The sequence below is a fragment of the Photinus pyralis genome, unplaced genomic scaffold (genome assembly GCF_008802855.1).
Source record: "Photinus pyralis isolate 1611_PpyrPB1 unplaced genomic scaffold, Ppyr1.3 Ppyr1.4_LG3b, whole genome shotgun sequence".
In the NCBI taxonomy this organism is placed as follows: Eukaryota; Metazoa; Arthropoda; class Insecta; order Coleoptera; family Lampyridae; genus Photinus; species Photinus pyralis.
This window is the reverse complement of record NW_022170510.1, coordinates 13,086,801-13,100,783: the sequence shown is the minus strand read 5'-3', so window position 1 is coordinate 13,100,783 and position 13,983 is coordinate 13,086,801. Positions and strand designations below refer to the sequence as shown.

Genomic DNA, 13,983 nt, shown 5'->3' with positions numbered 1-13,983 from the left:
CATTAATCGGCAAGATTTTTCTTGGCTCAGTTTCCAGAGCTATAAGATGGCAAATTCAAAAAGAACAAACTAAATATATTGAAAACTGTAAGAGTAGTTAAGGTCCTTGCCATCTATACGTGGTGTCCAAAAGTAAACAACCGTTGGCGTACTTTAAAACATACAATGATGGCACTAAATTTTTTATGGAAATGGGCAGTTTCATATGAAACACCCTGTAGAACTAAAATGATATTTCCTAACATTTAAAAAAGTCACTTTTTATACAGTTTCTTTTTTATACATCCAGATGTTATTGAATGAACCGTTGTTTTGGTTATTGTTTATAAGTGTTGGAAGTGCTAAATAATTGTGCAGAATGGAGGTCAGTTAATTTCATTCGTAGTTTTAACGTATTTATCTGCCTCTTGTATAGATATAAATTCACATTTTGTCAATTGCATATTTTAACAATAAAAAGCTAATGGAGGAATCTTGTGGTGCTCAATACGCCTTACAAATAGCCCTGCAAACTTTAAGGGAAAGATGTCATCAATTTCAACAGAGAATTGCCGTCCTCGAAGAGGAAAACCTAAACCTAAGATGCAAAGCTAGCATTAGATCGGAGCAAGCTGATTCGTCCCTTTCCGAAGTGGATTCATTAAGACAACAAGTGTCACAATTAACGGAGCATAACTTGCAGCTAACTAGTAACGTCTTAATGGTATCCGCCGAAAATCGTCAGTTGTGGAATAGACTATCAAGGTTGACGCGCGCCAATGAAAATTTAGGCTCCAAACTGCATAAAATCAGTGACACTCTGTCGAACGTTACGTTGTCTAATTCCCAATCAACTTTAGTACGTTCAAAGACGTTCACTCAAGAGGAGCCACATGTGAAAGTTGTACCGAGGAATGTGACGGACGAAAATAATCGAATTAGTTTAGAACTGGAAGACATATCGCTAAAGTTAATGTGTAACATTGCGAAGGAAAAAAGTGAGTTAGAGTTGCAGTGTTCGCAAATGACCGAATTACAAAATAATGAATTTATAAACACATTCGCATTTGCTTATTCCGCTGAGGAAGTAGACAATACCATTTTAGATGAATTCGATCAATATTTAATGAATTTGAAGAATATTAAGCACGTTTTAACACAAGAGAAAGGGAAACTGCAGAAGAATCTAAACGATTTAAATTCATTGTCAGGTACTGGCTAAGTTACAACTGCATTGTAAAGTTTATACGCCTTTTTTAGTTTATTACCAGTCTACTTCGGTTAAACCTCCAATCGATAAGGTGTCAACGTTTGTACAAACAAATGCACAGGAATTGGTGGACGAAGTGGCTGCTTCTGCAGTCACTAATGAAGCGAGCAAGATGGACACTTGTACAAAAATATGCCCGATGTGTAGTAAAGTATTTAAGGGTAATGTTACTTTTAGAGAATTTCAAGATCATGTCGAAAACCATTTTACTTCTGATACAGAGACATTTGATGTAATTTGAGTGGAAATTTACTCATAATGATCCGCAAAAACCTTGTGATATGACAAATTTCTCAAATGTGTCAGGTTATTCCATATGCAAGTCTATTTATGATTATATTTTAATAAATATTTTTGTTATTACGATTGTAGTTTCTTGTTTGTCATATTAACATGAGCAAGTGTATAAACCTTCCTTTTTTACCAAAAATCGACTACACCAAAATTTATTAATTTTGGGGCGTAGAATCCAAAACAATTCGTACTTTTTCGATTAGACTTCTCAATCAAAAGTCTCAGACCAAAATTAATAAGAAAATGTTTTTTCCCAAGAAATTTTGGTGCAGTCGATTTTTGGTAAAAAAGGAAGGTTATAACTGCCTTTTTTTTTGGCTCGAACAAAAAATTGTCTCAAATCAACCGGAAAAAAATATTTTCTTATAGAATGTGGCCTGTAGAATCCATAATTTCAAACAGTTCCAAGATCGGGCTACTAGATCAAAAGTTACAGCTCTTTGAATTTTTTAAATGGGTTTTTTGCCCATAACTTTTGATTGAGAAGTCTAATCGAAAAAGTACGAATCGTTTTGGATTCTACGCACCAAAATTAATAAGAAAAAGTTTTTTCCCTAGAAATATTGGTGCAGTCGATTTTTGGGAAAAAAGGAAGGTTATAGACTGCATTTTTTTTTGACTTGAACAACAAATTGTCTCAGATCGACCGGAAAAAAATATTTTCTTATACAATGTGGCCTGTAGAATCCATAATTTCAAACAGTTCAAAGATCGGGCTACTAGATCAAAAGTTACAGCCCTTTGAATTTTTTGAATGGGTTTTTTGCCCATAACTTTTGATTGAGACGTCTAATCGAAAAAGTACGAATCGTTTTGGATTCTACGCACCAAAATTAATAAGAAAAAGTTTTATCCCGAGAAATTTTGGTGCAGTCGATTTTTGGTAAAAAAGGAAGGTTATACACTGCCTTTACCGGGCCTATAAAGTACAATTGCTCTACAGATCTTGCAAGACTCCGTACATTTTGAACTGCCATTTAAGGAATAATAAATGCGACGTTGCTATTAACCGCATAAATTCAAATGAAATTTTAAAAGAAATAACGTACGTGGCGACATCTCAACTACACTTATAAAACTATAATTGATAGAAAGTGTATCAATTGCCATGGAGATGGCGCACTAGTACTTATTGTATTTAATCTATCTATTCAAAAACCGGGCCTTTAAACTATAATTGCTCTACAGATCTTGCAAGACTCCGTACATATTGAACTGCCATTTAAGGAATAATAAGTGCGACGTTGCTATTAATCGCATAAATTCAAAAGAAATCTTAAATGAAGTTGGCGACATCTCAACTAGACTAGAATCCATAATTTCAAACAGTTCCAAGATCGGGCTACTAGATCAAAAGTTACAGCCCTTTGAATTTTTTGAATGTGTTTTTTGCCCTTAACTTTTGATTGAGACGTCTAATCGAAAAAGTACGAATCGTTTTGGAATCCAAACAATTCGTACTTTTTCAATGAGACTTCTCAATAAAAATTTATAGACTAGAAACCAATTTCGAAAAAAAATTCAAGGGGTTGTAACCCTGCATACAAAGATGTTATAGTGCAGTCCTCCCTTTTTCGATTTTTTTTATGTGGCCCTTAGCGTATTTTCGTATACTGGTTTTATATCCCTATGCTATAAGAACTGGAAGGGTCTTTTCTGACGGATTTCTGGAAAATAGCAAAACTTATATACTTGGCTATGTACAAATTCAGTCCGATGTTTTGTGTTATACATAACGGCAATGATGTAAGGTCGCTCCCAAACTGAGAATTCCATCTTTAGCTACATTTCCATGGGACATCAACTAACATCTCGCCCATTCAGGTGTGCTGTTTTTTATTAACAACTTAGAATGTACAGTCACTGATGGAATTAATGATGTACGACCAGTACACGTCCATATTACCAGTTTCAGACGTTCTTGCTACACTGAAAACTGTATTTCTACTTTCTTATCGAGTGTATTGTAGCTGTTGGACCTCGCTAAATTTTGCGTGTGGAAATTCTATAGGAATTAATGAACCATTTGAAATAGGCGCTTTTTTATTAACGCGTATTCGTGAACCTTATTATACCCCGCTAGGTATGCAATTTACATAAAATTAAGGTAAATTCGATGTTAAGTATAAGGAATATTAATGTCTTATAGTACTTAATAAATAATTCACAATTGTGTAGGTACTTAGTGGCCTTCGTCTATCACTAGCAAAAATGCCGTTGAACTTAATTTCCAAAAATACTCATTCGGTCCGCTTACTCAATGGGTATGGCCCAAGGATGTTCAAAATGTCCATATTGAATTGCGCTTAGTCTGTTTCGTAGAGTTTCATATAGGGGTTTCGAGTGTTGCGTTGTGGGTATCTGTATTGAGGATCCTAAATAGTCTATCGACGAAATCGGACTGACTACGCACGCCGTCCCCGAACCGAAGAGCTCTAGTAACTGAGGAGGAATTTGTTAAAGAAGTTCGTTGAACACTTCTTGGGCACTTACCCTGTTTTCTTGTTGGAGCCTAACCACTTCGTTCATGGTGATAGTTCGTTGCTGAATTTGCATATTTCCGAGTTCCTGTGCCAGTTCAATAATCGATTGCCGAGTAACGCCTGGTAATATTAACCCGTTAAGAGGTGGAGTTGCCAGTACTTTTTCTGAAAGATATCGTTATCTTATACTGCGTCATAGAATCTTTTCTTATCAAAACAACGCATTCGTAAATATTTGTACCTATGTTTTTTTAATAACTGACGTAGATGTGGGAAAAAGATAATGAGTGTTGTACACACCTCCTTGTTCATTGACGTAAAGCATAAATATATTCATGGTGCCAACTTCGGTAATCTGGTGATCTTCTCCGTACAACCATAACACTTGTTGACAGCCCTTTCTGACCGCTTTACTTTGTACTCTAATTGTAGGACCGTAATTGGAACCCATCTTTCGGTCACCGCAACCCCCTGGCCAAGCTCGCGTGTAGGTAGGATCGGCCAGTAGAGACACAGACTCGTTACCTTTATCGAAATACGCACCGACCGGACATAAAATCGTGTAGAGAAGTGCCGAATTAGATTTTGCAACTCCCAAAGTTCCCTGTAACCCAATTACAAAAGATAATTCGTAAGTTATCACTATTTATCTTAGATTAGGCCAACTTACATCAATTCCAATGAGCGTAGGTCTTATGTACAGGCTCGAGGCTTCCGAATGAGGAACCCACTCTTGATCAACTTGTATCAATCGATTCATGCACTTAATTAACTCCATGCCATCGAATGTGGGAAGTCCGGTACCTTTCGCCGATAAGTTCATGCGATTCATGTTTAGGTCGGGCCGGAAAACTCGTATTTTTCCATCTACGCCCCTGTACGCCTTCAAGCCTTCGAACAGCTGCAATCACGGTTGTTTTTGGGGACGGCGAATTAGGTTTGATTTAATTTACCTCGATGGCGTAATGGAGAACTTTAGCAGCCGGGTGCAGGGAGATGTTTTCGAAGGGAATTATCGCGGGCTTTTGCCAACCACCAAGAGCTTCGTGGTAGAAAATCTTCAGCATGTGATCGGTAAAAACTTGCCCAAACTTCAGTTCGCTTACGTCTGGTTTTGAACGCAACTGATTTGGTTCGGCCAATGTTGTTGTTAACTCGGAGAACTGAAATTTTTGGTCCAACGGTAAACATGGCACGGATACGTAACGGTAATTGTGCAAATTGCAGATGCCCTCAATGATAACAACTGAGTAAACGTTTATAAATATTCTTAGATACAAAATAAGTTTATCTCTGACAACTCACTGGTGAGGGGCTTGTGTGGAATGGAGAATTTTGGTACCTACTGCGCTCAAAATTAATAAACTAAGGACGCACCTTAAATGTGAATTCGCTTTCATCTTCGTATTGCTTATACTCCTCCGGGCCCAAAGCCTGTTTGGTTTGTAGGTGACAGCTTCTAACGGCCTGCTTGAACTTAAGTTGGCGACTCAAAATCCACCTACAAGCACACTGTAAGAACGTGGGAATTGTAATTAAATCTGTCAATACAATTAGCGAACTTATTTCTAAAGTGGAAGACATTTTTGTTGTTATGTAGCAACAGTTTATCTCGGCGAAGTGTTTCGAAATTTGTACATTTTTTCAAAGTTGACAGTTTATCATCTCTTCCAGATTATTCCAGTTTTAGACCGATAATTACGAAATTTTTCATCGTAGGAAAAGCGATAAGAGAAAAAAACGCAATTGAATCAAAAGTAACAAGCCATACAAAAGTTATCGTTGTGTGCAAATGAACCCCATAATTTGCATATATTTGCCTCATATTTCTTATATGCGCACCTACAAACTATACTACAATTGGTGAAGAACAAAATACATTTTGAATTGCGACCTAAGAGTTTTTGTACTTAAAGAAAGTGTGTAAGTCAATTTACCTGTGCGGTATTGATAGCCATCGTCACTGTTAGGTGGCACTAATCAGAGGCAGGTAATAACCAATTGATCGCGTCAATCTTAACACTATAAGCCTGACAGCGCCACCGCTTTAATACGACGCTCCCGATAAACTAAGTCTTAATTACGAGCTGAATTACTTTAATATATCACTTTTATCAGTTAAGAGACTGTATTCGTATTTTCAGAAATGTTTATCGCGCTGGTATAGTGGGGCAATATAAAGATACTAATTCTGACGCAACTATGCGCGATAATGCCTCATTTGAATTTACTATTACTTGATGGGCATATTATTTCTTTTCTGCTGGCGTAAATCAGCGGATTTCTTCTTGCGAAATTTCTTAAAGTCGGATGTGCCAGGTGCGTCATTTTTGCCACTTCACAAACTGAGTAGCTATTTCCTCACTTGCGATTCAAGGGTATTAGGTATAATGAATTATTAGCGCATACTGTCATATTATTTAAAAAATTTCCGATATACCTGTAGAACTAAAATTACTTCTTTTCCCGCACTGCAACTGCTCTTTCAATGATGATGGGTCGTTTTGTATCCATGGATCAGAGTTTAATTTTCTCTCTATAAAGCAAAGCTTTCATTCCATAAAAATAGTATATTAAGAAACAAGTGTATAATCAAGTCTTGAAAGCACACGTAACGAGTTCAAGGCCACGACGCGCAGCGGAGTGCCTTTAAACGTTGCAAGTGCTTTAAAGAACAATTATACACGCGTTTCTTATAGTATTTTTTCTTATACCTGCAATATAATTTAAAAATAAGGGAAATAAAATGAAATCATATTGACGTTATACCATTCAATTTATAACTATCGTTATACTCGAATATATTTCTAATTATGTGTGCTGATTATTTGTCATTCCATGATTGCCATGGAAATGTCACTTGACGTTCGCGTATAATAAAAATCACCGTTTTTGTAAATAAAATGACTTCGGTTGAAGAAACCGAACATAGGGAATTAACATGGCAAAAAGGTTTTTTGACTGTTGCTCCCCATGTTAACTTAGCGGGTTTGTAATGACACCAATCGAAAGAAGATTTTTTTTCTCATCTAATGATATACGAATTAGTTCATTTTCAGGTGTATGGAGAGCAACGATCTGCAAAAAAACGTTTTCCCATGTTAATTGCCTATGTGTTCGGTTTTAAAATATTCACCCGGTATACTACTCCTTAGGAATTAGAAAAACTGCAGGAAAACCTAATTCGGAGTAGCCGGCAGAATGTTCGAAACTGATCTAGGGAAATTCTCATCTCTCCCACAGATGAAAAATTCCTACCTCCAGTGGCGGCGCGAGTTGGTGGCAAGTTGGCTTTTGCCAACCATGTGCGCAAAAAAGGCGCCAGAAAAGGCGCTTAAAAGGACAGGTACAATTGCATAAATATTAGAAAAATGATTAAAAAAACAAAAAATTATTTGTATAGCAATTTTACATTACGAGACGAGTTTTTTGGGGGTAAGGGCCAACAATTATTTGGGGAGGCAACAAGCAAAGTTCTCATCCCAGAATCTCAGTAGGCGCCTATTCGAGTAGCTGCGCTCGCGCCGCCACTGCCTACCTCAACCTCCGGATTTGTAGCCTAACGCTCTACCACTGAGCTACAAAGCCGTCATCTTGAAAAAAGGGGTACAAACGGTTTTTAGGGTTTATCTGACATAAACTATTGATCTCACAAAAAATTTATTCAATCAGTTTTTAATAGAATAAAATTCTGTACAACTTTGGTCTAGTAATTTTTAGCCGTAGAACCAAAATAACAAAGCGATAAACGAAAATTGATAAACATTTGGTAAACAATTTTCAATTAGTTGTAACTTTTTTTCTGGTAATTTTACAAAAAATGACATTAGACCAATTTTATAGGGGGGGTTTTCAATGAACAATTTTCATTACAAACTTTTTCAGTTTTATTTATTTATTATGGTTTTACAGCGATGCGGCTCAGGATTTAGTTCAATATTAAATAGTTGAGGGAAATGCAGCTGACAAGTTAAAAAGTAATCGTAAACGATTTACATAAAGCGCATTTCCACTTGCATTTATTTCCCATTTGTAAGATGCAACTTCTGTTAAAATCGTAAAAATCCGACCACAAATATGAAAGATAGCGTTGCACATGAGCAATTCATTTTTGACATGCTATTTCAATTTCAGTTTATAAGAAGAATTTCATTTCAATGCTTTTCTAAATAAGAAAGTTGGAACTGCGCATCCGCAAACCTAAATTTTGAAACTAATGTAAGATTTTCCTTTATTCTAAGCACCTATGTATCAAATTTCATTTAAATTCTTCCAAAAATAAAAAAAAGTTGGCACTGCGCATGCGTAAAACCAAATTTTGAAATTGGCGTTTGATTTTCATTTATTCAAAGTGCCTATGTATCAAATTTCATTCAAATATTTTTATAAGAAAAAAGTTTGCAATTCGGTTTATAAATGGTCGAGATGCGAAAAGGGCACTGTGAATTTTGAATCGATTCGTCTCAACTTTTGGCATTGCGTATTATATGGCTAAGGCTATGCCCATATTGAATTTCATGTAATTCAGTTCATAACTAACGGAGATGTAAAAGCGATCGGACATTTCTAAACAAAATTATCGTTCACACGGACAGATAGAGAGACAGACAGGCACAGGAACAGACGGACAGACCAACAGACAGACGACAGACAATACAATAGTATTTTACATTATTAGGCAGGTAAGTGAGTTTTTACTGGCGATAGGAGAAGTTGACTAGCGAGCCGTTAGGCGAGCTTGTCATCTCCTAGAGCCAGTAAAAACTATTACCTGGCGTATAATGTACAATATTTTATTTGTTACTCATTTAACGTAAATAATTAGTTCTTAAATTAATCTTGAAGAAATGTCTAAAATATCATGTTATCCATGTAACAGAGACTTCGCATTAATTCTGGCCAATGAAATTACTAGATTACTAACTTGTAAAATTTTTACAGGTCTGCTGTCAGTTTTACAAGTCAGTAGCGTTTAAACATGACATTTACCCGTTTGCGTTTTGTCTTGTTAATCAACGTTTACAACTGAGTAACAAATAAAATTATAAATGATCTCTAGGATGGTTAATAAACGGCAAAAGTGTAAAATTATGGAACATGTAAAAAACGGTTTGTTGGTTTTTTTACAATAACTTTTTTAGCAATAAACGCAGAAAAAATTCCTTCCTTGGTGCAAGCCTCGACACCATAACGAACCAAATAGCGAAAAAAGTAGAACAATAGCTCTTAAGATAAAGAAGTAGTAGCGTCGCAAAACGAGCGAACGGACGGACGGACGGACAAAGTGGCCACAATAGCGCATTTTTTTTATTTTTGTGGAAATGCGCTAAAAACTACCTGTTGATTAAAAAAAAAAGCGTATGATTTCTAATATAAATGCTATTTTCTAACGAAGTGGGTGTATTGAATTCAAATCAAACTAGTGAATTATAATGACCCAAAATTTATGATGATTTGGCGACAACTCTGTTGCTAACAGTACAAATATACCAACGTTACTATGGTCAATTATACACCCTGGCGGTTCATTAACATTGTAAATTGGGCTACTTTGTATTTCAATGTTTTATTTTCGCTCATTGCACTAAAATTGTTTATTACTTGTTATTTGTCCCGTAATTATATTATTGTATGAGAAGGTAATGTACATATTAAACTGTTTGTTTCTTATGTACGAGGACAAAAGGCAGATAAAGATCGACAAAACATACTTTTTCGCACCCATTGTTCTGTCTGTATACTGTGCTGAAAATATCGATAAGGGCAGTGTTTTCCAAACTTGGGGGCACGTCCCCCTCGAAATGCGCAGGGAGCTGTTAAGGGGAGTGCGAGATCCCTGATGTATTTGAGACCAATATTTGCCTTTAAAATACTTTATTATGTGGTATTTCAATGCAATTATTCAATTCGCCAAAGTCGCCTTTTTATTCCCATGAAAGCACCGATGTTCTACAATGTTGCCAGATGCACGTGCGATTTGTTTATTGATTCATTGATGACATTTGCTTGCTCAACTACTGGTTTTACCCCAATTACAGTTGAGCAGTACCTACATACATTTACATTTAAGTGAGTAAATGAAGTATAACTCAAATATAACAAAGTACACAAGAAATAAACTAATAATTAGTAATTAAGTAGTTACTAGCTACAGAGGACCCAAGAAACAAAAAAGAACTAGGAATAAAATATAAATTTATGATGGTGCTATAAAAGAAGAGATCTCGAGACTCGAATGAACTAAAAACAACCTCGAAAATGTCAAATTTTGGGTTTTTTGGCCATAGCTTCGCTATTTGCTATAGCTTCACTATGCGTGCCTATGTGGAACACCTCAACGCTCATTTCCAAACATGCAGAGAAGAGCAATAGTTATTTGTACAACTAGAGAGATTTACACATAATTTTTTTCTGAAACTATAACCAAAAAAATTATCGTATGCAATAATGAAGTTTGACACTTAGCAATCTAGATACCAGTATGTTTCAATTATTTTAAATGTCATTATTAAGATTAACGTAGCAATTGTTTTTTACTTTCCTCACTAGAGAGGAAAATCGCATTTTCTTCACCCTTTTTAGAGACGAAAGTATTTTCTCATTAAATCCCAGTAAATGGCTTCCAAAAATCTATGTAAATAGCGTCATTAAAGGCTTTCTAAGACCGCCCAGCGGATCAATTTTGTAAAAGCAAAACTGGAAAATGTTCTAAAAAGAGGTGTGGCAAAAAATGGTTAACTTAGGTACCTAGTTCTCCTACGGGAACGGGAAAAAAACGGGTTTTTACGTTTTACAGTCGAAACTGCGGAAGAGCGTAGATTTCTACTCTGGAATTCCCACGGGACCGGAGGAAAAATGAATTAATTAAGGGTAAGAAGTCGCGGGAGTTCGTTATAATCATATGAACTTACCTGACGTAGGTGGCATCTAACATTAGCGAAGGTCCGTTTTCAAAATATTGACATTGTGCAATGAATGTAATGAACTCCACCTAAATGTCTTTGATTTGGACATCACACCTTATCACTTACATAATCACCGACATTTGATTCCGAATTATGGTAGTTAAGTATGAAGCGATGCCGATAATGAAATATCATACAGTTATCTTAGTGTGTAACACCGTTATCGTAAAACATGCGCGCAATTTTTCGGCGTTATGTAATTTTGTCTCCAATTACTACGCTAAGTACAACACTTTTATGGCTGTAATAGAAACTATCCGGGAAATCTTATCAGAGAAATTTATGTAACAAACTATTGTCTTTTGCACCTGGCACTTGCAGGTCATGAAGAACCTTCGGAGGTGTAGGTATTTTTTTGGTGGTTCGTTCTAAAAGGCTGTGCGAAAGTTTTAAAATTTCCTTGGTGTTCCAGATGAAAGATGCCTTTAAATAAATTACCTATAAAGATTTTTATGCTCCCAGATCGTTTTCTGGGTAGAATTTCTCCCTAAATATCTGTAATTTTACCCTGAAACAATGTTTCTCAAACTGAGTTGAATATTAAAATAGCGTTTATGCAGTCATTCAAAACGTTTAGCCAAGACCATAATAGCAAGAGCATTATTCCTAGGGCTAAGATTTTAATGACGTTAAAAATCGGCGAAAATGCAAAATAAAAAATGCAATTATGACTTAAAAACTAGGGGGAAACAAGTACCATTTTTGGTGTACACCAAAAATTCAAATTCAAAATAATTCACGTTAATTCAAATTTATTCACGTTAATTCAAATTAATTTACGTTCATTCAAATTGAATCACGTTAATTGACATTAATTCTCGTTAATTCTAATTAATTCACGTTAATTCTAATTAATTCAGGTTAGTTCAAATTAACACAGGGGGGTATACACCAAACATTCAAAGTTGTTTCCATTTAGAATTTTTCCAAGGCAAATTTTTACCAGGACTAGAGTTTGGGAGTAAAATATTTCAACGGCGGATTTTTTCTGGGGACAAATTTTTTACACAAGTATACCAGGGAAACATTTTCCAAGAGCAATTTTATCAATCTTAAATTTTCAAGACGGAAATTTTTCCATAGAGAATTTCCCCAGGGCGAATTTTTTGGAGACGAGATTTTAAGTGCCAAATATCTCAAGGCCTATTTTGTTGGAGGCTAAATTTTCCGTATGCGAATTTTCTGGAAATGAATTTTTCCCCGACAAATATTCCCAAGACGAATTTTGAGGGGACAATTTTTGTGGGTCAAATATTTCAAGGGCGATTTTTGTACGTTTCTGGAGACAAGTTTTCCACGCAACTTTCTTGGGCGAGTTTTTGAAGCGAGTATTCCAGGGCAAATTTTTCTTTGACGATTTTTTGGGGACCCAAATATTCGACAGATGATTTTTTCAACATTTTCTGTAGACGAATTTCCTTTTCTGGACGAATCTTTCAAGGGCAATTTTCGGAGCCTACATTTTCCGTAGGTAAATTTTTTTTTGGGAGTCAAATATTCCAAGGACGACTTTATTCGGTAGGCGAATTTTTTAGGAAAGAAGATTTCCGGGAAGAACCCTCCCGAAAATTGTTGGGGGTGAGGGCCGGTCCGTGTGGCGCAGTTCAGTTAAAGCTGAACTGTGGTGCTAAGGGTCCCTGGTTCGAATCCGGGTTCGGGTATGGGTATTTGTAAATGTATAGTAGGTTGGGTTGGTAGAGCAGCCTTGGCTGAAACCCCGCCCACTAATAAATAACGGCAAAATAAAATTTAAGAAAAATATTTCACGCAAATATTACGAGAGGAAAATTCCTGGAGGCGAATATTCCCTGTATGAATTTACGGGTTGAATCTTGCACGGAGGCAATTTTTTCATAGCGAATTTGTCTCGTATGTTTTTTTCGGAGGACAAGTCTTTGTGGGTCAAATATTCCAACGGAGCTTTTTTCGAGACTAAATTTTCTGGAGGCAAATTTTTCACGCAAGTATTTCAGGGAAAAGTTTTCCAAGTACGATTTTTTCGTGTTTAAATTTTCAGGACAAGAATTCCATAGCGAATTTTTCCAGGGTGAGACGTGTTTTTAATGTCAAATATTCCAAGGGCGATTTTTTCGGGGCTAAATTTCCAGGACAAAAATTTGTTATACAATTATTCCAGGAAAGAATTTTTCGGTGCGCATATCCCCAAGCCTACATTTTCCGGAAGCGAATTTTTCCATAGGGAATTTTCCCAGAAGAAATTTCCCGGGAACAAATCTTCGAAGATCAAATACAATAGTGATTTTTGCGAGGCTACACTTTCAGGATGAGAATTTTTCTATAGCGAATATCTCCAGTGAGAAACGTTTCCGGGAACGAGCCTTTAAGGATGAAACATTCCAAGGGCGATTTCGGTCCATTCGTTTTTGAGATATCGTGATGCTAACAGACGGACAGACACCGCAAAAAATTATAAACTCGTTTATAAAACTTTAACCAAAGAGTACCTAACTAATAATTCTTTGCTTTAACAATCGTTTATAAGCTCGCGAAGGAAAATACCGTAAAACAGCGCTATTCCTCAAAAATGCAAAAAATTCAAAGCCAAACACTTAAACACCCCAAAAAATGCTGGAAACACCATAAAAATGAGCAAAAAATGCACCATTCCTCAAAAATGGCACAAAATGCACCAACAATAGTCATTTGATTCAATTTATCGTGACACACGTTTATACAGGGTGAGTTTTTGTCATTTTAAGCATTGGGATCTCGGGAACCATAAGACAGAGATTCGGTTAAATGAAGAAAGAGTTTAACAGCTCATATTCAAGATATGCTTTTGTTTTTTGAAAAAAATCCACAGTTTAGAATCCATAATTTCAAACAGTTCCCAGATCGGGCTACTAGATCAAAAGTTATAGCCCTTTGAATTTTTTGTCGAAATTGGTTTTTTGCCCATAACTTTTGATTGAGACGTCTAATCGAAAAAGTACGAATCATTTTGGGTTCTACGCACCAAAATTAATAAGAA

At 35.9% G+C, this 13,983-nt stretch overlaps 2 protein-coding genes across 4 annotated transcripts; one reads left to right on the top strand and one right to left on the bottom strand.

Annotated features, from left to right (window-relative positions):
• The first annotated feature begins 286 nt into the window (after nt 1-286).
• Nucleotides 287-1,612, top strand: LOC116166845 (protein spindle-F). Of its 2 annotated transcripts, XM_031482020.1 has the most exons (3): nt 287-364; nt 416-1,190; nt 1,240-1,612. In XM_031482020.1, exons 2-3 carry the CDS (start codon nt 464-466, stop codon nt 1,488-1,490), a joined length of 978 nt encoding a protein of 325 aa, XP_031337880.1. In that variant the 5' UTR covers nt 287-364; nt 416-463; the 3' UTR covers nt 1,491-1,612. The 2 variants fall into 2 exon arrangements, with proteins under 2 accessions (XP_031337880.1, XP_031337879.1); XM_031482019.1 differs by having other exon boundaries at nt 292-1,190.
• Nucleotides 1,613-3,568: 1,956 nt separating this feature from the next.
• Nucleotides 3,569-10,975, bottom strand: LOC116166946 (branched-chain-amino-acid aminotransferase, cytosolic). Of its 2 annotated transcripts, none has more exons than XM_031482170.1 (7): nt 10,938-10,975; nt 5,404-5,527; nt 4,980-5,189; nt 4,697-4,927; nt 4,327-4,630; nt 4,037-4,191; nt 3,569-3,985 (listed from the first exon to the last, which is right to left on the bottom strand). In XM_031482170.1, exons 1-7 carry the CDS (start codon nt 10,958-10,960, stop codon nt 3,797-3,799), a joined length of 1,236 nt encoding a protein of 411 aa, XP_031338030.1. In that variant the 5' UTR covers nt 10,961-10,975; the 3' UTR covers nt 3,569-3,796. The 2 variants fall into 2 exon arrangements, with proteins under 2 accessions (XP_031338030.1, XP_031338029.1); XM_031482169.1 differs by lacking the exon at nt 10,938-10,975 and adding an exon at nt 5,964-6,137 and having other exon boundaries at nt 5,404-5,538.
• Between the last annotated feature and the right edge of the window lie 3,008 nt (nt 10,976-13,983).

Excerpts from the sequence above, each read along its gene's own strand:
- LOC116166845 (XM_031482020.1), top strand. The coding sequence starts at position 464 with ATGGAGGAATCTTGTGGTGCTCAATACGCCTTACAAATAGCCCTGCAA. Across the intron at positions 1,191-1,239 it reads CGATTTAAATTCATTGTCAG|TTTATTACCAGTCTACTTCG; the intron begins GTACTGGCTAAG and ends CGCCTTTTTTAG.
- LOC116166946 (XM_031482169.1), bottom strand. The coding sequence starts at position 5,984 with ATGGCTATCAATACCGCACAG. Across the intron at positions 5,190-5,403 it reads AAAGCGAATTCACATTTAAG|TTCTCCGAGTTAACAACAAC; the intron begins GTGCGTCCTTAG and ends CAAAAATTTCAG. Across the intron at positions 4,928-4,979 it reads TTCTCCATTACGCCATCGAG|CTGTTCGAAGGCTTGAAGGC; the intron begins GTAAATTAAATC and ends CCGTGATTGCAG.